Source organism: Callionymus lyra, chromosome 18 (assembly GCF_982586985.1).
Source record: "Callionymus lyra chromosome 18, fCalLyr1.hap1.1, whole genome shotgun sequence".
Lineage (NCBI taxonomy): Eukaryota > Metazoa > Chordata > Actinopteri > Syngnathiformes > Callionymidae > Callionymus > Callionymus lyra.
The window spans coordinates 15,789,842-15,812,515 of NC_141835.1; the positions used below are offsets into that span (position 1 = coordinate 15,789,842).

A 22,674-nucleotide genomic window follows, 5' to 3' on the forward strand; every position below is an offset into this window, starting at 1 on the left:
AATTCTCATCCATCACACTTCCTCAAGTCAATTATATTTATAGTTTTCTACTTCATTTAATTACATGTCCAGAGATATGTAAAAAAAAAAAAAAAATTATTGCACATCTGTAAATTTCTGTCAAGGCATGTTTAAATATCTGTCATATTTATTTAACTAAAGCAGTACTTTAATGTGTAAGGTGATCCTCCCAAAGTATTATTTTTATGTTTTACTTAAGTATAAAAGCTTAAGAGGTACTTTGAATTTGACCAAAGTAGCTTTAAGTTATTTTATTTCCATGGCAAGAAGAGTTACCTTCTGTGGTAGGATGGTTTGTCTGCCATTGATCCGAGGAGTGATCTGGGGCATCTTCTTCTTCTACACTTTGAGATCTAAAATAGTCTGAAGAAGCACGTTTTATTTCACACCAGAAGAAACTCAAGATCCTCTTAATGCTGCCTTTAACTCACCAGATGAAGTCTTAGCTGCGTCACACTTCCTCCTTTCCTGGTTGCATTTAACTTTTGATCCATATTTCTTCATCCGGGCCCATCCTGTCTTCAACCATCACACTCAAGCAAACACGGTGCCAGACTCGTCCTTCCTCAGCGAGGCCAAACATCATGCTTTAATACAAATTACCTGTACAAGTATGTACACAACGACTCTCTCTACACAATACACTCTTGAAAATGCTCTCATGTAGAATTAAAAATAATCGTTAAACAAATATTATGTCCACCGTTGATTTCACAATATAGCTTTTGAGGAGGTCATGTGACGTCCATTGCTCCTTCATGTGACGTCAAAGTGCTTATTACAGGCAAGTTCCCTTTTCAAAAAAATGTTCACGGCGAAACTATTTACAGATCAAGATACAGAGTCAGAACCGGCTGTTTTAAATTAAAGTTAAAAGAGAATTTGAAGACTTAAAAGCACACGCTTATGAATGTCCATATTGAATAACAGTTAAATACACAAAACACCAGCGCTGGACCAGAACCATTCAGCCAAGTCTTTACGACCATCTGTTAAATTATCATATGGGTTGTCTCTGGTCCGCAGTGGTCAGTGGACAACAAATAAAAAAACAACAATTTAAATTAAACTCCTAAAGAGCGATGTCAGAAGCAGCTTACGACAGCAGGCTTGAAACAACCTCGGTTAACATTAGTGTTGACAGACAGCTGGTCATAATGTACTGGTCTTCAACAATAACATGAAGTTTCATGTAAGACTCGAGGGCCACATCGGGGTGTCCCTTTGTTATACAGTGCGATGAGGATGAAGGCACGTTGAGGAGACGCTGACCAAAAAGCATTTGTATTAACCGCGACAAGGATCTTATGTACAAGCGAGCGCTCACTCCTCGCCCTGCTTCCACTTCTGAGACTCCTCCTGCCGCGCCTCGGGGTGGATCTGGTTCCTCATCCCGCCCAGGACGTTGGAGGTGGCCTCCGTGGCCATGATGAGAGGCTTGACCACCACCGGGGGCAGCTGGCGCAGAACGCCGCCCACCGCTCCCGTGATCCCGCGCTGCTCGTGCTCGCGGGTGGCAGTGTCGTAGATGGTCATCGCCGTGTCAGTGATCCCCTGGGAGGACGACATCAATTTCATCAACTTTAAAGGAGGGGTAGGTGTACTTTGGACTTCTGGTTTTTACATATTCTGTTTTTCCATTTTCTTCGAACTGTTAACCTTTCATCAACATTCACCTCTTTGACCACGGTGTAGGCGTTGGCCACGCCCTCCCTCAGGTCCACCGGCTGATGAGCTTGTCCAAAGTGGGAGTAGCGTTTTATCCTCTTTGCGTTCCGCTCTTCAGGCACCGGGGACACCATATCATAGGCCGTCTCTGCAGCAGCCTAGGTCACAACAAATGTAACTTTATGCTTGGCTCTTAATTTTGTGCTTGTAATAGCAATAGTTCCATTTTTGAACTCCCAAAAATAACTGTTTTAGGGCTTAATTTTCAATGTATTTATCATTTTTTGAGAGAATTTACTGTCAAAATTTCAAATTACTTAAAGAAACTTGAATAAAATAGTTTTCAAATAAAGCACATCATTATCATATATACACATTTGTTCAAATTCTAATCAAATAAAATGTATATAAAATGTAATTGTAAAAAAACGATTTTTTTTATTTTTGTATGATGCCTCCAAATACGAAGAACATTTTTATCAATTTATGGTTTGGCACCTTAAGGAATTTAACGACCCACCGCTGACCTAGACTCTTCTAGGGTCACGGATATACGAGAGCTCACCTGGATGGTCCGCACCATCCTGTTCGTGAGCTCCAGCGCCGCCATGGCAGTGGACGTCCCGAAGGAGGCGGTGCCGCGCTGGAACCCCCTCACGATCCGCCCGTCCTTCCTGTACTGCTCGATGGGGAGCCACACCAGGTCCCTCAATCCCTGAACTGGAACGAGAATTGTTCAGAACTACAAAGAAGAACCGATAAACTCTCGTCCTCTTCACTCACCCAGCTGGACCAGAGAGTGGATGGGACCCACTCCGACCAGCAGGCCCGGCAGCTGGTTCTTCTTGATGTCGTTGATCCATTCACTGATTGCGTAGGAGAAGAGTTTGTCCACACCGAGCAGCCTGGAAGACAAGAAGGTTTAGTTTCTCTTCATTTGGTGAAGTCTTGGCAGAACTCACCCTTGTCTGTAGCACAGCTGCTTGAGCTTCAACTCCGAACAGTTCAGCTGCGTCAGCCCGATGATGATGCCTGCAAACGTTCCCTGAGAAGAAGAGGACATTCAGGGACCAGTTTGCGGGAACATGGTCCTTCAATCAACCTAAACCTGTTCCGTTACCTGCTCCATTGAAACATGCTTCCCGTGGTAATCCAGCCGAATCGGAACCTCCGAGATGAAACGGAACTCCCTGTTTTGGAGCAAAAACATCAGTAAATCTTTCCTTTAATTACGCTTTTAATCCAAACTCCAGACCTGAAGAAGACAGGTTGGTCGTTGAAGGACGGAGATGTTGACTCTCCCTCGCTCTCCGTCGACCTTTCCAGACCGTTGTAGCCGGTTCTCCTCTGGGTCTGGACGGAGATGATGGGCGCCGGGCTCTGTCCGCCCGACGGTGATTTGGAGAAGCTGCAGGTGATTTCTGGGACTGAAGAGTTTTTGGAGGACGAGGGGGCGACTGATGGACAACACAAGCTCATGAGCATAACCGCCTTAATCTTCGGTCTCAGGAGTTAAATGTACCTTCTTGAGTCGGCGGCGAGAAGAACTCCACTTCTGAAGAGAGACTGGAAAAGAAGTCTTTGAGGAAGAAGAGTGCGTCCTGTAGACAGAATGCAGCTCTGATTAGATCTTGGCGCCCCCTGGTGGACACTACAGCACACAGCGTCATTATATTTAATGTTCTCTGGGCGAACCTGATCGATGTTGAGGCGGAGCGGCATCAGGGACACGCGGAGGCAGCACTCCTGCGGAGCCTGACCCGACTCCGGACACATGTGTAGCGCCTTCACCGTCAGCTGAGAGGAACGAAGAACAGCACGTCACGTGACAATTCCAGTATAGCAGTCTTGTCCAAACCTTTTTCAAGGAGCCATATTTGATGTAGTGAAAACTAGCCGGGGTTCATTCAGAATTTTACTCCTACAGTAGGAATTAGCACAGACACATTTTGGTTGGTGGTGTTTTCACCAGACTAGTTGGAACTTACCATTACAAACTTGTATGACAATTATAAAGTATATTTTTACAAAAAAATCTGGTGTATTTTACATTTCACCCAGGCCTGCCCACATGCCACACTTTGGTTATGCCTGCATTATATAATCAAAGCATTCAATGCATGTTTCATGTTTGAGTCACGGCTGAATATCTAACTTCTGTCTAGACTCCCCAGCCGTTTAATGATTAACTTATATCAAATAATTTGTGACCAAAGTCAAGATAACCTCTCACTCACCATGTTAGAGTGAGCTTTCCGGGGCATTTCTTTGCTGGAGTACAAATATAGGAACTTGTTCATCTGTGAGGTGGTCAATCTGTCTCGGATCTCCAAATCCTGCACCACAAACACCTGCCGGGACGCCAGCTGGTCCTCTGTGGACACTCCAGGCCCATGGACCTCCGCGTAGACCTCATGCTGGAACTTCAACTGCAAGGAGAACATTTTTAAAACTGATTCATATCTTCTCTTGGCCATTAGTTAGAACATGTTGTTGTGTTGTGTTTGAGGAGTAATTTGAAATGAGAAATTCCCAAATTTCTAATTACTTTGCTGAGCTGGATCTCCATCAGGACATCAGGGTTCCGCCCTCTTCCTCCTCCCACTCGCCCTGAAGAACGTCTGACAGGTGTTTGAGACGGTGAACTGTAAGGTGTGGAGCTGCAACATCAAAACAATGTCATTTAGGAACTATTACAACAGATGCAACGTTATTTCTCATGTACCCTCGACTGCGAGCGGGGGATGGAGTGAACGCCACATTCCCAAAATCCTTGCCGCCGTAGAGGTGCCACACCACAGAGATCTCCTTGATGAGGTAACGCACTTCCGGGATGGGGAAGTTCATAGACCCTCGGCTGGAGTCACTCCTGTCCAGCGGCTGACAGAAGTGGTCGTACTTGATCTCCACCGGCTCCGAGGTCAGACGCGTAACGACTGGCTCCTGGTCCAGATCCTATGAAAGCAGATCCCCATTTAACAAAATGTCTGGGCAGTGAGTTTGAGATGACCGACTGACCTCTCTAGAGGATGTAGGGGGCTCCAGGATGCAGAAGTCATCCGTCTCCTGAGCTAGCGTGGGGACAGGAGTGATGAGAGGAGAGTGCAGCACCGGGTACGTCGGGCTGGAGTCGTGGTTGGAGTTGCCGCTCTCGTCGGGGAACAAGAACAGGTCGGAGCGAGGCGCGTCCAGGTCGTGGTTCTGCTGCTTGCGAGAACCTGCACACAGAAGAGTATTTCATGTCACAACACAATCCATTTTGATATAATTTTTCAAAATCTTTCTCACCATTCTGTTGCAACCTGGGTGTGCTCTGAGCATCGCTCTCCTCCATCGCTTCACTCATCAGATCCTGCAGCATCTGCTGCTCCATCTCAGCCAGCAGCGGCGTTTGAGACTGTCGCTGACTTTCCATCTATCCCGAGAAAGTCCAGTTAGGTGATGGTAAACATTCTTGAAAATCACTATTATTACCTTTTTTCTTGGGGCAGCACTTCCACGTTTGGTCTCTGGCTCAGTCTCGGCGGGGGGCAAGAGGTCCCCGTAGCTGGCCATGTACTGGATGAGGTTCATTAGCGCGGCACAAGAGTCCGAGCACGTCCGGATATGGATGACGTCGCTGGAGCAGCGGAGCTCAAACCTTGGTTCTGCCTGCGAGAGGTTAGAGCAGAAGGTTTAATTATGATTTTTATTAATTTTATGACTACAAGTGCTTTCATTTAAATTCCGTAGATTCAGAAAACTTTTTTTTGTCCATTTCTACAGCCCTTTTTGAACTTTGACAGTTAAATGACACTGATAAAAAAAGATTTAAACTAAAAAGTTTAAACTTAAAAACATCGTAAGCCCTCTCAAAATACATAAATTATCAAAGTCAAATGCTGAATTTGAACTATTTTTACCCATTAACAATAGCAAACCCTCTGTAATAATGCACTTCTCTTCCTGTCAAATCATGTAGCCAACATTTTTCTATATTATAGTTCCAATACCAGTTTCTCATTGAGTCCAGGTTTGACAGCAGTGATCCGGAGCTCCAGTGTTCCCATGTCCACCACCTGGACATAATCTACGGGGGAAACAGCATTAGTTAATGAGGTGATGCTTGGACAAGAACTCTTCTTCAACAGATTCTTCAGTTCTGTGATGTACAGAATGACCTTCATTCTGTATGACATGTACGCTAATAGGGATGGATATCATTTAGATTTTATCGGATAAAATTGCCAAACCAATACTTGGTAATAAAAAAAATCCTGAAAGCCTTTATTTTAAACCTTTGAATTACTTTTGTGATTTTGGGTTTTGTTTTAAATTTAAGGGTGTGTGTCCAAGATGGTGTGCATAAGGGACACGACAAGCACCCAAACCTGTGTTGCTTATTCAGGTTACTAAAATGTTTGCCAGAAGCATAGTTAACATTATATAGATTACTGCTGCAAATGTCTTAAATTCTATAACTCTGACAGCTTCACTTGAAACATACATTTCAATGAACACGAAAACCACAAAAATTCAAAACGTTATGTTGACTTACCTCGTGCCAAGTTAACAGAGACGGCATTGTTCTTATCCGACAGGAACAAAGCTGCTTCATCCAAAATGATCCTGCATATTTGAAGGTGAATATCAACACGAGAGCTATTTACTTTACTATCTGGAACTTGGGAATTCTTGACCTCAAGGATGACATAAACATACCGGAATGTGGAGGACGAGTGGTCCAGAGAGACGCTGCTGGAGATGCTGAACGTCTCAACCATCAGCAGAGACCTCAGCGGCAGGTAAATGGGCCTGAAGGGATTAAATTGTGTTATTATAAATCTTAAAAACTGAATCAAAATAAAAAATTGTGAGTCACCTGTAGTCCAGCGAACAGCTCCAGAGATGGAGGTGTAACGTGGTGACAGATGCAGGAGGTGCATAACCCAACACAGGCTCATCCGAGATGTTCAGGAAGTCGACAATCTTTTTTAAACAAAATGAGATTACTTTCAGGTCAAAAAAGCTAAGGAGTAACTTACGCCTCACCTGATCGTACCAGCCCACACCGGGGGGGCTCATCCTGTGTTGCACTGTCGCCCCTCTGACCCCGACTGCAACCAGGAATTCCTTTAGAGAGAGAATAGTGAGTCACCACTTAAACACATCTTGCGCTTATCTTGTCGTCACCTTGACATTTCTCTCGGCGCTGTGTGACGAAACCTTGATAGCCACAGACACCATACACCGAGCCTCAAGCCCGATGCTCTCAGACGGAGTGGACGACCTCTCTGGCGTTGCCTCTGATTGGTAGATTGTCGGCTCCAGCCAATGTGGATGTGTCCTACAAGGCAGCTTGATGTCCAAATCACCGTCCACCAGTCCTGAGATTGGATGAGAGTGTCAGGGACAGATGTACACTGAGGAGTGCCTGCAGTACCTTGGTGATGCATGCAGATGCTGCCGGTGTGGAAGCAGACAAAGTGCTGGTCTTTGTGTCCTTCATACTGAGCCACGCTGAACAGAACCGAGTTCTTCACCTCCAGCCAGAACTCGCCGTGCTGGTTCTTAAACAGAGTTCTGTCTTCCTTCTGCAGAGAGACTCTTTTAAAGACAGAGTCTGGCGAAGATGTGTCTGATATGGAGAGATATTTACCCTGGCGTTGGTCCGCAGGGCCACAAGGCCGTGGTTGACGGTGAGGATGACGGAGAACAGGCTCTGAGAAGTCTTGTTGGGAACTTTGGATTTCTTCTTCTTGTGAGATCTGAAGCCCAGGTCTGCAGCTGGACAGAAGTAATGCAGGTTCTCCTCCTCTGAGCCGCTGCTCTCATCTAAAGTTATATTATAGTTTTAGATTACAAATGTCAAACACAACAATTACACAATGCATTGCAAATTCTTAGCAACTCCCAAATTATTGTATTTGGTTCAAGTTATACAAAATATAACAAATTTACAGTTTTTGCAGCATTAAAACAAAACAACATGATGCCATACCATTGCTACAATCAAGTGTGAGGGTGATTTTAAGCAATCGTAAAACGTTTCATATTCTCCGACCACATTTTCTATTTTCTAGAAACTTTCTAGAGACTAATGTCGCTCCTATTACCATGACCTTCACTCGTTTTTTATATTTTTCAATATGATTATATATATATATATATATATATATATATATGACAGTTTATAAGTTTTGTTTTATTATGTGCAAAAGCATTGAAGATTTACCAATCACAGCAGAGTAGGTGTGGTTGTGGTAAACAAGATTTAATCTCCAGAAAAAGTGTGGGCAGGGGCTTAAGATCATTTTCAATTGTAAATGTTTTGATCAAAATAGAGTTTTGTGCAAACAGAAACATATTGAGGAGTACAATAGGGGTCCAATATATATATGAGAGAACAAATTCCCACCTTCAGGACCAGTTGAGCGGAACTGGCTGAAACTGTCTTTGGAGTATGTGTGGATCAGCTGACTGGCCACAGAAAGTCCCACGCCATAGGGCATGCTCTCCACTGTCTCCACAGGAGACGGGGCAGTGGGCTCCCACAGAAGTAGGTCATTGTTAATCCTTCAGGACAGAGTTCAGTTTATAGTAGGCCCTGAAACGATCGCCCAGTTTCCAACACAGCTATTTCTATGTGGAAAGCCAGGAGCAGCTTTTCCAGGTACTCACCTGTTGTGCAGTTTTTCATAGAAAGCCTTGCTGGGTAGAGCCAGCTGCACGTTTGGGAAACAAAGTTCAAGTATGTAACGAGAATTGTTCATTGTTTTTTCCTGGAACTCTGTCATCTCTGCTACATCTCCAGGGATGATCATCTGGATTAAAGACATGGATAGGTCTTATTTCTGTGTTCCCACACAGCAGACAGACTGAGGACTCACCTCTTCGTTCTCGTACATCACCCTACGTGAGGAAAAGGGCGACGGTTCCGATTTCCCAAAGTCGCACACGTCCTTCAATGAGTGTGACCCCCCTTCTTCTTCTTCTTCTTCCTCTAGGGAATGATCTTCTGCCCCGTCGTCATCCTCGGCAGTGACCCGCTCCAGGATGGAGTGAACCGTTGTGGGATTCATCTTTAGCACGATTCTGTCTCGGACATACAGACACGGGTGAATATAGTGTTGAGAGGTTCTTCAAGAGGCAAATGTGGTTTTCTATGAAACCATCAATGTTAAAATATATTTAAATGAATCAAAATTGTTAATTGAAATTAAATTAAATGATTGTATCATTGAAATGATGCTCTACATATAGGCCCAGAGAATAAATGTATTATTTTTAATATAGAGATGTTTTACCGTGGCCAATCAAACTTGGCGCTCTCAGATGTGGTCATGTCCCCATCCATGCTGTGGGACACCCGGAGGAACTGTACAGCCGGCTGATCTGGCTCCTCCTGGAACTTCCCTGCAGACACCGACGAGGATGATGATGATTGGCAACACCTTCATCATCATAACACTTGTTGAGTCTACCTACCGGTGAGTCCCCGGAATGTGAGCTCCATCTTTGTCTGGGCGGGAGAGCTGCCCCCGGTGAACTCTGTCTTCAGCTCCAGATCTTCCAGGTCTAAGATCAGCACCTCCTTCTGCAGGGACTTCTTAAACCAAGGACCTCTCTCTTGATCGGAGCGAAGATCGGGAATGGGAAAGCGGATTGAAAGACCCAGTAAGGGGGCGCTGACTGTCAGGGACACGTGGCAATTTGAGGGCGTGTGCGTGTCGTCTAGGAACACCTCCGTGAAGGCCTTGTGCTGCAGATTGAACGTAAAAAAAATGGTCATTTCACAAGATGAGGAAAAAGCTTTTCCTTATCGCCCAAATCTCACCAGGCTGACGTGTTTGTTGTAGGACGTGTACATGTGAGACGCCATCATTTCTGTGGTGGTCAGTTTCTGAGGCTGCAGCAGAGAGTTGAGTCGGTCCACGATGCTGATGTCCAGCTCAGAGTGTACCGGTCCGAGCTCCACCACGATGTCCGCCTTCCTGGGGATGGTGCTGAGACGAGCCTGCACCCCCTGAGACACATGCCAATATTCAAGCAGCTATAAAGACTGGGAGTGATGTGTGTGGATAAAATGTCTGCTTACCTGTGGGCCTCTGCGCTCGGCTTGTTTGTATAAAAGGTGGAGGCAGCAGCTTGGCGGGGAATCAGCACTTACTTTTGGGTCAAAGGTCAGGAGCTGTTTAATACAGAACAATACACAAAAGATGTTATGCTGATTAAAGCAAAATCAATAGCATTGATTAAAGACCCCAGAATATGTCCAGTAGGTCCACCCAAATACAGATGCATAAAGGTATAGTTGTAAAACCGATTGAGTTATTTGGGAGCGCCGCATGGTGGACATCTCACCTCAGTGTATTGGACTCCTCTGTGGGATCCACCGATGACTGTCTCTGATGGAAACAAACACTCAAGAAGCTCCATTTTGTCCAGAGAAAAGTCTGTTGTGAACGTGCGCAGACTAGAACCCTGACAATGCTGGTAGTTGACCTTAAGACCTTGACCCACAAATCTGTGGATGGATAGAGTTGTTGAGCAGAAAAGGCCAATGAGGAGATAAAAAAAAATGTGAGAAGTAATGCTTACCTAAGGTGGTCGTGAGGACAGGCCTGGTTAAAAAGTGACTTGGACTGCAGAAAAGAGGCAGGCGAGTCTGGACCCACCATGCTGAAGAAGTGATCTGCCATGGGACCTAGTGGACTGGATGTAGCATCAGGAGGGGACAGTGGGTCGATGTGGAGGACCGAAACCACCAGGGAGCCCAGGGTGAGCTTCAGAACAAGCTCAGGCCTTGACTCGTCGCCGTGGGCTTTTGACGTGTGAGCTGAAATCATGCGGTGAACTTAGGAGATCATCTCATCTCAAACGAGAATTCCCACCCTGACTGATGTGATACTCACACGTCGGCTTGAACAGTTTATGAGTGAGCAGTGATTCCCGAGGCTGGATGGGAATCTCAACAGTCGGCTTCCCGTTCTGCCGAGTAACATCCAAGTATTCGTCCCACAGAGCCTGAGGTGAAGAGAGGTTTCTCACATTAGCGAAGGATTTTTAACAGATTTGTGTTGTTGTTCCCAGAAATATCGTACCACTTTGTTTCCTGACGGCGATTCTGCTGGTGACGCCGAGAAGTTGCTGTTGAGGGACAAGTCCAGGTCGACGGTTGGCGGTTCCCCCAATGGAGGGAGGGACGACAGGCTGTGAGACATGTCCATGTCAGCCATGGAGAAGAAGACATCGTCTAGACAACCACACACAGGGTGGAAGAAATGCTATGATGAGAATCAGGTCAATCTTGTAAATGCATTTATTAGCCATCATGTAATAGGATTCAACGGTCCAATGACTTTCAATATTTTAATTGTATAGGCTTTGCGGTCATATTAGAACTACAGTACTACACAGTACTACCCCCCAAACAGAGAAGATTCGCCTGCATCAAGAGTTATACACTTATACAGCCCATTACAAATGTTCTAATTACAAGAATTTCAATTTAAATGATGCATCACTTGAATATGTATGATGTTAAAAGCAACCGTATAAGTGAAACTGTAGGGATGAGTTCACTTAGAGGGTGTGAGACAAATAGAAAGGTGTGTTAAAAACATGTAAGAAGTGATATTTAGAGTGTATTGAGTTTGAAAGTTTGACATTAGTCTAATGGCTGGTTGGACAGTGGTGGTTCACGTGTTAAGGCATCTAACCTCGACTTGAGATGTTCCTGGTGTTGGGGCTCTCGTAGGAGTCTGGGTCTGGCGCAGAAGTGTCCTTCCTAAGGCAGCGGTTGAGCTCCATCTGAAGTCGATACTCATCCTCCTGTTGCATGGGTCGACTCTTTCTGTCCCTTGACAAATCCTGAGCACCTTTATGAAAAACTATTTTTCGGTCATTTTGAAATCAATGACTACACGACCTCTTCGTGTTCCAGATAAATTCATGAATCTCTTATCAAACTACTACTTCGGCATCATTCGGATGAAACATGGCGTCAAACTCACCTCCACCAGAGTAAGCAGCACACAAGTCGAGGAGCAGATGAACTTGTCGTGGAGACAGCAGGAGACATAGTGTGTCTATGTGTCCGACGACGTCCAGCTAAAAGAACAAAACAATCATCTGGATGCTTTTGGACTTGATTTAGGTTTTACCTTTGCTCCAGGCATCGCTGAGTTGTTCTTTAGAGTGAGGGAAAGCTCTATTCTTCCACCCAGACTCCCGACTTGCACGGGTTGGAAGGGTGTAGTGTTCCATACTGGCTCCGTAAACTGAGGATGAGGTTCGCAAATGATTTTTGGATTCCAGCTCGGGGAAAGCTTCAGCTCTGGCTCCTGCAGAGATTCCACACAAACAACAAGATTATATATGGCAAAGCTCTTTCTCTTATAAACAAACTCTAAAGGAGTGTCAAAAAAATTTAACAGAGTGAAGCTAAAATGTACAACAATAATGTCTTTCCACAGTCTTTTATTCATTGGCATGTTTGACCATATTAAAATTATAACACATTTATTTCACCCATCTGCACCACACTGGCACTGGCGATTCCAAAGTTAAAGTTAAATATGATTAAAGGTCAAACTCGACTCACAGCGGATGTGGGAGAAGATTTATAAACAGCTTGAGAAGGGTCCGAGAACTCGTCCCAAATGACGGTTATTCCTTCCATTAGTAGGTTCTTATGTGCGAAGGTTGTTGGCTGATGAACGTTCACGTTCGAACTCTCCTCTCCGGTTTCATCGCAGTAAACGATCCTGAAGACGACAACATGACTTTAGGAAATCAAATCCTTCGAAACACTGCGTGTGTGCTGAAAACTGCAGTGTCAGGGATGGTGAATTGAAGTAGTCACTCACTTGCTGATGCATAACTCGAGCGCGATCCCGGTTTTAGAGTTCTCAGGTGTGTGCTCAAATCGAAAAACTGTATCCAGAAACGTCACTCTCACTTGTCTCAAAACTGCAAGACAAAAGAAAAGAGATCTTGAGACAAAACAAAAAAAAAACATTTTGTGATGGTATGAAAAAACAAACCCGTCTCTATAGTTTCAGCAAACTTTTCTAATCCCTCAAACGGCTGAAAGCTCTCCCCAACGTCGTCTGTGAGTTTTTGGCTCAGGCATTCTTTGGCCAGTTGCATGCTGCTGGTCATGAAGCTGGACCAACACATGGGCTCTGCAGCGGACGCTGAAAAATGAGCACGTAGTTGACCAACACATGACCCCGGATAAACGGAGGATAACAGATGGATGAGAAGGTTTATTTTGACCGGTAAAATGGTCCTCCTTACCTATTCTTGGTCTTGGCCTGAAAACCATCATCAACCCTCTGACCTCTAAGGCACAGTTTTCCTGCAGTAGTGTAGCCCACGGGACCGTTAGCGAGATGTTCTGGATGAAGCCTGCAGTCACCTCGAAAGGAGCATCTGCAGTTTCTAGCAGCTCGTTCAGGGACTAAAGGACAAAATAAAAGTAGGGTTTTAAATACTCCTTCTCTCTGGGATGGGGAATTAAACTTCCTGAATGGCCACATCAAATTCTTTAACAGTTAAAGAGAGAGAATTGGATAAAAACCTTACAATTATGGAAAAAATTAAGAACCATTTCAAAAGATACAATAAAAATAAGAGTTAAAATGTAATCGTACATTATTCAATTTACAAAACTATACATTTCTACTTTAATATTTTCAAAATATTTTTTATAAATATAAACAAAGCATGTTATAAGTTAAAGGGACTTTTTCTTTTTTATAAATAATGAAAAAAGAACAAAATTTAAAAATGCATAACGTTGTTTTGTTCTTGATCACTTTTAAAGTTTACTCTGATCTCTCCAGTTAATAAATGCAGTCAAAAAGCAACTGTTGGGTAACACTTTGATCTGATCTTGATAAGCGATCATCGACGTACCCATTTGTCCAGTGGCACCTGGGCCAGAGATCCTGTTCCTTGATAGAGGTCTACACTGAGCTGATCCAAGCTCAGCTTTTCCTGTAGGAAGTTGCCCAAGTACCTGTGCAGCAGGTACCGGCAGGCTTGTTTCTTGATGGACTCAGAAAACGGCCACGGCATTTTCACAGATTATTCACCGAACAGGATGGGAAAGAAATGCCAGAGATGTGAAAACCTCAATGCCAGAACAATCCTGCTGACCCAGTCTTTAGAGTAAGAATGGTATCATCCTGTCCACCTCAGACATCCTTCATACTCCAGAGTCATGGAATCATCCACATAAGTGTCAGCACTGAGTGATGTGTGAGGGAATGTGTCCAGTTTCCAGCATCTGAAACGAAAAAACACACCGTACCATCAGCACCGACTGGAGAAGTCTGGTCCTGGACCACCTTCAGTCAAACACGGATGTGACGCCACAACAACTGACCGAATGCCTTTATTCGTCACAATCAACTTTGATTAACTAAAAAGGTCACCTTGATAGTGTGTCCTTTACTGTTAAGACATGAACAAAGAAACAACTTCAAGATCATGTTAATGAGCTCATTCATCTGCACTGTCGTTATTTACAATAAAAATAACTAATTAGTTCGTTCGCTTGTTTTGGGCTACAATTTTTTCCCCTTTTATGTCAAACCACGATGAACTAGAAAAGAACTGCAGACATAATGTGATTTGCACAATAGCATTTCAGGACTTACTTGCACAATAAACTACAATTGCCACAAGAACAAATCATTCTACACTAATCTGACGAAATGATTTGTGGACACAGGTAGATATTCAGACGAAGTGGTCATTCGTTTCTTGTTATACTATTAGCATTTCCCTTCAAAATGTATTTAAATCTGTTAATCTACAGCCAAACAAATACAAAAATGCCCGTAGTGGACTTAACGTTCCATTGTACAATACTTACAGACGTTGCTTTTGATAAAAGCTTCTGCTAAATTAACTGAAATAGATGTTTATTGATCTGTGGACACATAATTAAATCAGAACGGATCCGAGTAATGCCATAACCTGGAGGAAACTCACTTACTCCGTTCTCAGCCTTCACTCATTTGAGAATCCATACACTGAACATAATATTACTCTCCTATGATTTAAACACACAAGTCAAAGGTCTTTCAGTTTTTACAATCTATTTTTGAAACCGGCCACATGAGACACAGGTCACATTTGGAAGCCGTTTTTTAGAAGCTTAGATATGAATTGACAAGTCACTATCGATTGAAAACATAGCCCTTTAAGGATAGAAGATATAATTTTTATATTTTATTTTAAAGGGATAAAACAAAGGGCTTTTTATTACAATAGATATGAAACAGAACCAAATAATCAATGTCAGCATCTGCTGTGCAGATGGTTTGGACATGCCGAGAGAACAGAACGCTAGAGAGGAAAAAGAGATTTTGGTTGTGGTGTACGAAGGCACAAAGGAGGTGTGACATGGGAATATGATTAGTAGGGGTTTTATGAGATCGGGGGAAGAAAGGTAAAGGTGGATGCTCTAGATCTCCATTATCAAATTGAACATTACAAACATGGTTCTTCGTTCAAACACAAAGCACTGTAGTTTGAACATTATGTAAATATGCGTTAAACAAAACATATAACATTTGAATGCATGTGACCCGCTCTCTCTATAGAAATACATGTCTTTGAATGAATATTAACTGGAAACGACAACATTTGAAATCAAATTAACAACAATTTACAAAGAGAAAAAATAGCTTACAAGTTGGTGTAATATTTAAACAATAATGATGTCGATTTTTTTAACTTGTTTCAAAAGTGTTGTCACCACCAAGATCAAACATATTTAGATAACTATTAAAGCTCAAAAAGTTGCAAGTAATTCAATATTTTCTCATGTTATTCAATGGAAATATTGAGCAGTACATTTTGTATTTTAAGTTCAAATAACAACATAGGTTTTAGTTACAGTTTATTTTAAAAGGACAATAGGTCCTGAACAGTTAAACAGAAACTGTTCCTCTGTCAATGTTATTTTTAAAATTGAATAAACACAAAAAAAAGGTTGTGTTTGACGCTTACTGTGCACAACTCAGTCAAGTCAACTAGCATGACAACTAGGGGTTTATATTTGCGAGAATCTGGCGACATGATAAGTATCACGATACAGAGTCAACGATAGGATGTATTGTAATACGTTATAAACAAGGATTTCATTTGTAGTATAACAAAGTCGTTACTGCTTTAATTCGTTCTAAAACAAAACAAAAATATGCCAAAACGTCAGCTTTAAAAGTGCATCCTCTAGTCCCCAGTCATCGCCAGGATTTCATTGTTGCTTCAACTGCGTAGGATGTAATGATTGGACATATCGAGACGCTGAAAGTTTGATCACATAAATATATAAATTGTAAATAATTTACTATTTTTTATTTTAACCGAATTAATACAATTGTTAACCATTAAATAACTATAATAATAATTGGGGATTTGAAAGCAAAAAATGTATACATTTATTTTTAAAAAGGGCTTTTGAATATCGATACAGTATAGTGGGGGGGCGACAATATCGCGATATATCGGTGTGTCATTATTTTCTCACACCCCTTATGACAGCTAAACGCTCGCCAACGTGACACTAACTTGCCTGTCGTCCTCCGTCGTGACCCGGAGCTGTCACACGCTGGGACTGCTGGTCAAACAAAGCCTTGTCATCGGGCTAACTAGCAGGTCAGCGGCTAACTAGCATACAAACAAGCTCTGTATAGCAGCGTTAGCATTAGCACCGACCTGTGCTACAGCGGCGTGCACGCTCGCAAACACACTAAATACTCCAAGTGTATGGACATATATGTATGTATGTATATATATATATATATATATATATGACATATACATACGTCCAGGTGCGACGTGTCGTGGAGGTGAAGAGCAACATTACCTGGCGGGTGACTTGTTTACAAACACTTTCATGACTAGTCTGCGCCGACTGAGCCGACACGCCGTGGGCGGGATTACGTCGTTGCGTCATCACGGGGCGGGATTTACGACGTCACGTCACAACATGGCGGACGGCGAGCTCTTCCAGCGCTTCACACGTTAAAGTAGTTTATTTGTGTGGGGCTAATGGATTAAGTAAAGATATAGACCGGTTTTTCTTATAGTTACGGTTTCACGGTACGCGTTTTTTTTAATTAACGATAATATCGGGATCAGACTCAACCGTCGGGGAAGCGCTTTGTTTCCTGGAAGCTTCCACGAGTAAACGCTTGACCAATATTGAGGAGGTGAGATGTTTAATCCTTATATCACCCGCTTATAGAATCATTCACATTTTTTTAAATCACTGAATACCAACATAAATCAAAATGAACGAGGCTTGTATGCGACCCAGAAGTATGACGTCATGCAGAAAAGCTACCTATCGATATCGGTAGAATCTGGCGATACGTTACAGGAGCAACAATGCGATATATTGCTGTAATTACAGATATATTGCAGTATTTAGGTGTGACGAAAGAATGTCCAAACATCAGCTTTTAAAAAGCTCCTGGAGACCAATGTGTCCTCTCGTCCTCAGTCATCGCCAGGCTCTCGCTTTCTTTTATTTTTTCCAATAAAGAAAATAAACAAGTCTATATTTCAAAGATGGATAGAAAGATAGATAGATGAAGATTGAAGAGTTTTAAGGATGGGGGGAAATGTGAGTTATTCTACTAGAGCAGGTCAGAATTCTCACTGCAGAGTTTTGTAGTAAGTAAGTAAGTAATTTTTATTTGTATAGCGCTTTTCCAGACCAGGGTCACAAAGCGCTTAAACAATGAAAACAATACTCAATAAAGTATATACTTTAAAGGTCAAGGTAAAACTGATAACACAACAGGAGTTCCAGAAAATCAAGGAAAAGCCTGAACAACTGCATTAAAGTAGAACACTATGTTTAAAAAAAATGATATAGTGCTGTTGAATATCGAGAACAGTATCGTGAAAAAACGATATATATATAATGATAAATGATATATGTATCGTAATTATAACACCCCTATTATTAACAAAGTGACGCATGACAATTTCATTTCTACTGTTCAAATATTTACAGTGAAATAATTAGCTGCAATTTAATAATTCATAACAAATACATTATTTATTTCTGTATGATAGACATTGTCTTGTCCTTTCAGGTGATGGAGGTGGACTGCCAGACCGAGGACCCCATGATGTCAACGTACGACAACGACGACTGCGAGAACCTCGGCAGCGTCAAGGACATGCGTCTGGACGCCAACGCCGTGGTCAACGACGTGCTCTTTGCGGTGACGGAGATGCACGTGTCGCAGAGTCTTAGCGGCGCGCCCAACCTCGCCTACATCAACCTAGAGACGAGGGAGGGGAACCGCTATTGTCTGGAGCTCAGCGACTCAGGACTCAGGGTAAGAGTGGAGGCGGAACCTGCTCACAGTTGAATCTGTCTGCAGCATACAATTACTTAATCCTTGTTTGAGTAGCAAAACTAGTTTGAGTTTAGCCTTATTTGTGTAATCTTTCTTTGATTTGAATCTCTTGTAATGACCCAACATATTATTGACTTTATTGAAGTGCATTTATATGTTTATTAAAGGGATAGTTTACCCAAAATTCAAATTTAAAGCAGTGCTCAATTTGGACATTTAGTGGTGTAGTCTCTAGGGTGTAAATGCGCTCTATAAATATTACTTACTTACTCACTTTTGTTGCCGGTGGTTTAGACATTAATGGCTGTATATTGAGGGAAAAATAAATTCACACTGACACAATGGAAAGTAGTGTGTCGTGTGTAAGTTAATACAACAAAGTGTCTTTTTGTTAGTGTTGTCCCATAAAAAGATATACTTAAAAATCAGCAGAAATCTGGGGGTTATTGTCACTTATGTGATACACTAAGGGTTGCGATCAAAGCTCGCTTTTCCTCGTCTAAAAAGACACTTAAAAACATCGAAATACCTCCATACTGTTATTCTGTAACGTCCATCTTGTATTGAAGCACTGGCGTGAGACATTTTTCCAATAAAGAAAATAAACAAGTCTATATTTTAAAGATGGATGGATAGATAGATGAAGAGTTTTAAGGATGGGGGAAATGTGAGTTCTTCTACTAGAGCAGGTCAGAATTCTCGCTGCACAGTTTTGTATTAACTTCAGGCGAGACAGATCCTTCTTGTCCTTCAGGAGTGTTTCCTGTCTTTTTAATTCAATTCAATTCAATTTTATTTAAAGTGTCTTATCATAACAAAGTTATCTCAGGACACTATACAGTTGAAATAAGACTACAGTTGATTAAGGAAAAAGATACCAGCAATTCAACAAAGAGCAAGAAACAAAACACTGTACAGTGAGCTGTACAGTGAGCTATGGCGAGGAAAAACTTCCTTTTAGAAGGCAGAAACCTCGAGCGGAACCAGACTCATTGTTGACGGCCTGCCGCTTTTTTAGCATGTTATCATTTCAGCTTCTGCTACACACAAGCTTAAACTATAGACTACTTTTATTTTTTCTGAACAATAAGAAGGACATAACATAGGAGCATTATGCAGGTATTTGGATGTTTTTTAATGTGTCATTTTGGACAAGAATGATGAAGAAAATAAACCCGAACCGAACCGTCATACATTTCTGTTCTCAAAAAAGACACAAAAAACTCTCCCATCTCAACCATTAGTCGACAATTAAGGACATGTGGGTTGAACTATCACATGAAGTGCAAGGTCAAGTATAATCTTGTTTTAAAACACTAGCTTTAATATTATTACCTACATTGCTTGTGTGTTGTGTATCAGTGAAATATATTCTCCAGAGATGGGAATCATTTAGTAACCTGTATCATTGTGTGTGCTCCAGGTGGTGGGCTATTCCTTCGATCAGGTGGACGAGGACTTGAGCACACAGTACTACGAGACCATCTACTCGCTGCTGGACACTCTGAGTCCAAGCTATATACAAGCTTTCGGGAACGCTCTACTACAGCGGCTGGAGAAGCTGAAGCAAAGCGGACAATAACCGTGGAAACATTCCTCGCCCGCCCCCAAAGAGCCTTCATATCACAACCGTGTTGTTTTAGTGTGTTGACTTTCCTGTGCAAAGATCTTCCAGCCTCTCCACGCTACATACCTGTGAGGAAATCCTGCACCTTTTTTCTTTTTTTTACCACAACTCTCCTCTCGCATGCAAGCCACTGCCTTAAAGACTGACCACTGGTTAGTAAAGTACAAAAGCTGTGAGGATTTATTAAGATTTTTTAGATCTTGAGAGTTGCCAGGAAGTGGGAGTATTTGTAGGAGACAACCGGGTAGGACAGGACGACATGTCACAGACATGATTCTCAGAACAGTTAGGTGTCAAACCTACTCACAAGTGTGTACTTTTACCGTTCATTTGTAAACAAGATACATTTGAATTTCCCCACGCAGCTGATCTTATAGATCATCGTTCTAGTGGATCATATTTGCAATTGCACATTATCCTGTCTGCTGCTGCAAGTTACCAGGACTGAATAAAAATGTTGACCTCAAACTCCATTTATGTGATGGCGTCTTAATCTGAAGTTATTGTATATGGCCACAAGTTTTAAAAACGCCTTTGCTCGAAGTCTACACAGGCAATTGAAAGCTGAATCAGTAGGGTGGACAATTTTATTGGATATTAAATCACATTGATCAATGTTAAAGTTGGTTTAGAAACATACAAGGTGGCAACCTGATGACCAACAATTGACTCGTTCCATTTTGCTGTAAAATAATTTTTAATGACATGTTCATGAAAGGAACACTGAGCCTTGTGACTAAAAGTAGACTTTGTTCCTAATTAAAGATGTTATTCACTTAAGTGCAATGAAGTTTAACCTGCTTGGCACAATGATTGACAGGAAGCCAAGAGGACAATAGTCAGAAGGCCAAGTTTGTTCCAATAATACATTGCACACGTCATATTAAGTCACATCTTAACTGATCAATTCTGTCTCTACAGAAAAATAACTTATCTATCATTGTTTTGTTATTTTCCAAAAGTAAGTAAGTAATTTTTATTTGTATAGCGCTTTTCCAGACCAGGGTCACAAAGCGCTTAAACAATCAAAACGATATTCAATAAAGTATATACTTTAAAGGTCAAGATAACACTGAGAACACAACAGGAGTTCCAGAATTTACCAAAAAAAAAAACATTGAAGGAAAAAATTGTTGTTGACCACAGAAGTGGATCTCTGCACCTTTGAAATCAGAGGTTGACTAAAAGATGATTTTTTTTATTTGTTCATCCCTGTATTTTAAAGGAGCAACACCTGCCAGGAGGTACAGAGAAGTCTAAGACACAATATTGATGTGGAACTTGATACAGAACATGTCATCACTATGTTCCCACTCCAACATCACCAGCCACATCTGAAAATGGAGACAATGAAACCATGAGACAGTTTTACAGGAAGTGACAAACCTTTAAGCAGTCTTTTAAATAAAGACAAAAGAAAATGATGTAAGTAATAACATAGAATAATTTCCTCTCGCCTTCACTCTTGAAGAGACAGTTTTGAATCAAACTTGCTTTCATTTAAAGACTTCCCCTTCTTTCACTTGACCCTTTTATTAAGGTTCATACACATTATTACATCATGAATACGATTTAAAACATAACTTTCCTTAAAAGTCAGTCCTATATATATATTTTTAACTATATTGTGAAAACTAAGACTGAAAATATTAAAATTGCATTTGATAAATATTGGGGTGGGGGGTTAACTGATTTTTTTTTTTTTTTTATTTAAATGCAGTAAATTTAAAATATTAAAAACATTTTATGACATGCATTTACATACTTTGATATATTGCCCATTTTTTATGTTCAAAGGCGGTGAGGGGAAGGAACAGAAAAAATAAAAGATATTAAATACCGCAGGGTACGTCTTCTTGACAGGAAGGGTGGCGACGTAGTAATAGGTCTCCTGGCTCTTCATGGGACACTGGATTCCTGACTTGCAGCCGTCGTCGATGGGGATGATTCCGTGGACGATGTCTTTGCTCGACTGGCTGGCTATAAAAACATGTCAAGCCACACGTTTTTGTTTTTTTGGGGGGGGGGGGGGGACTGACCGCTGCTGTACGTCACGTTGACCGTGTAGGACTGTCCTTTATGGAGAGGACACGGCAGACTGGAGCAAGGACTGATGTCCACTGTGGAGACTTTACCAGCTGATGATCCTGAACAGAGACGCATTGACATGATCAGCTGGTGTGAATATGACGTCATAGCCAACCGTTTTTTTAAAGTCCTTTTATTTATTTACATTTAATAATTAAGTGTTTAACCTTTTCTTTTTTTTAATTCAAGTTATGAAATTACAAACACTTAAAGATATAAATTATAGTGTTGTATTTGAGCAGGGAACACTTACCACAGTCGGTGAATTTCACCGGTATCGCACAGGTGAGTCCAAACACACACGAGACGAGCAAAAGTCCAGATCGCAAATCCATTTTCTCACCTGCGAATCACAATAACGTGTAAGAGAAACGAAGCCACTTTTCACTGTAAATCAGATTGATGGAAAGCTCCGTGATTTTTAAGTTGCGTAAAACAAAGCGACGCAGACCGAAGAATACGAAATTTATATTTAATATACGTACCTTTGAGGTCTATGATCGTGTGTTTGTTACAATAAAAAAACGTCCCTTGTTGCTCCTCCATCTCAGCACCTTCATTATGCCGTCATGGTATGAAAGTAATTTGTATTTACAAAGCGCTTAAACAATCAAAACAATATTCAATAAAGTATATACTTTAAAGGTCAAGATAACACTGATAACACCAATTCAATTCAATTCAATTCAATTTTATTTAAAGTGTCTTATCATAACAAAGTTATCTCAAGACACTATACAGTTGAAATAAGACTATAGTTGATTAAGGAAAAAGATACCAGCAATTCAACAAAGAGCAAGAAACAAAACACTGTACAGTGAGCTGTACAGTGAGCTATGGCGAGGAAAAACTTCCTTTTAGAAGGCAGAAACCTCGAGCGGAACCAGACTC

The 22,674-nt window shown here is 41.7% G+C and overlaps 3 protein-coding genes across 5 annotated transcripts; 1 reads left to right on the forward strand and 2 right to left on the reverse strand.

The window, feature by feature from the left end:
• Positions 1-589: 589 nt before the first annotated feature.
• On the reverse strand, positions 590-16,630 carry atg2b (autophagy related 2B). 3 transcript variants are annotated; one of them, XM_087779332.1, is made up of 43 exons: positions 16,559-16,630; positions 13,594-13,966; positions 12,973-13,135; positions 12,717-12,869; positions 12,540-12,642; positions 12,275-12,437; positions 11,835-12,014; positions 11,685-11,781; positions 11,391-11,549; positions 10,773-10,924; positions 10,584-10,695; positions 10,270-10,507; positions 10,033-10,195; positions 9,767-9,859; positions 9,506-9,694; positions 9,157-9,430; positions 8,976-9,084; positions 8,559-8,763; positions 8,350-8,492; positions 8,087-8,244; positions 7,328-7,503; positions 7,112-7,262; positions 6,862-7,055; positions 6,721-6,801; positions 6,551-6,657; positions 6,391-6,483; positions 6,227-6,297; positions 5,682-5,758; positions 5,164-5,340; positions 4,978-5,104; positions 4,708-4,907; positions 4,415-4,644; positions 4,238-4,349; positions 3,927-4,118; positions 3,385-3,486; positions 3,212-3,290; positions 2,945-3,146; positions 2,810-2,879; positions 2,652-2,734; positions 2,473-2,594; positions 2,255-2,409; positions 1,698-1,847; positions 590-1,575 (listed from the first exon to the last, which is right to left on the reverse strand). In XM_087779332.1, the coding sequence occupies exons 2-43, from the start codon at positions 13,753-13,755 to the stop codon at positions 1,345-1,347; spliced, it is 6,198 nt and encodes a 2,065-aa protein (XP_087635458.1). In that variant the 5' UTR covers positions 13,756-13,966; positions 16,559-16,630; the 3' UTR covers positions 590-1,344. The 3 variants fall into 3 exon arrangements, with proteins under 3 accessions (XP_087635458.1, XP_087635456.1, XP_087635457.1); XM_087779330.1 differs by having other exon boundaries at positions 11,391-11,561; XM_087779331.1 differs by having other exon boundaries at positions 11,391-11,561; positions 16,518-16,561.
• Positions 16,631-16,679: 49 nt separating this feature from the next.
• On the forward strand, positions 16,680-20,168 carry gskip (gsk3b interacting protein). The gene is made up of 3 exons (XM_087779322.1): positions 16,680-16,904; positions 17,799-18,047; positions 19,492-20,168. Exons 2-3 carry the CDS (start codon positions 17,802-17,804, stop codon positions 19,648-19,650), a joined length of 405 nt encoding a protein of 134 aa, XP_087635448.1. The 5' UTR covers positions 16,680-16,904; positions 17,799-17,801; the 3' UTR covers positions 19,651-20,168.
• A 96-nt stretch (positions 20,169-20,264) lies between these two features.
• Positions 20,265-22,303, reverse strand: LOC148060695 (NPC intracellular cholesterol transporter 2-like). Its single transcript, XM_087779323.1, has 5 exons — positions 22,269-22,303; positions 22,037-22,126; positions 21,735-21,842; positions 21,536-21,675; positions 20,265-21,029 (listed from the first exon to the last, which is right to left on the reverse strand). Exons 2-5 carry the CDS (start codon positions 22,116-22,118, stop codon positions 20,952-20,954), a joined length of 408 nt encoding a protein of 135 aa, XP_087635449.1. The 5' UTR covers positions 22,119-22,126; positions 22,269-22,303; the 3' UTR covers positions 20,265-20,951.
• Positions 22,304-22,674: the final 371 nt, after the last annotated feature.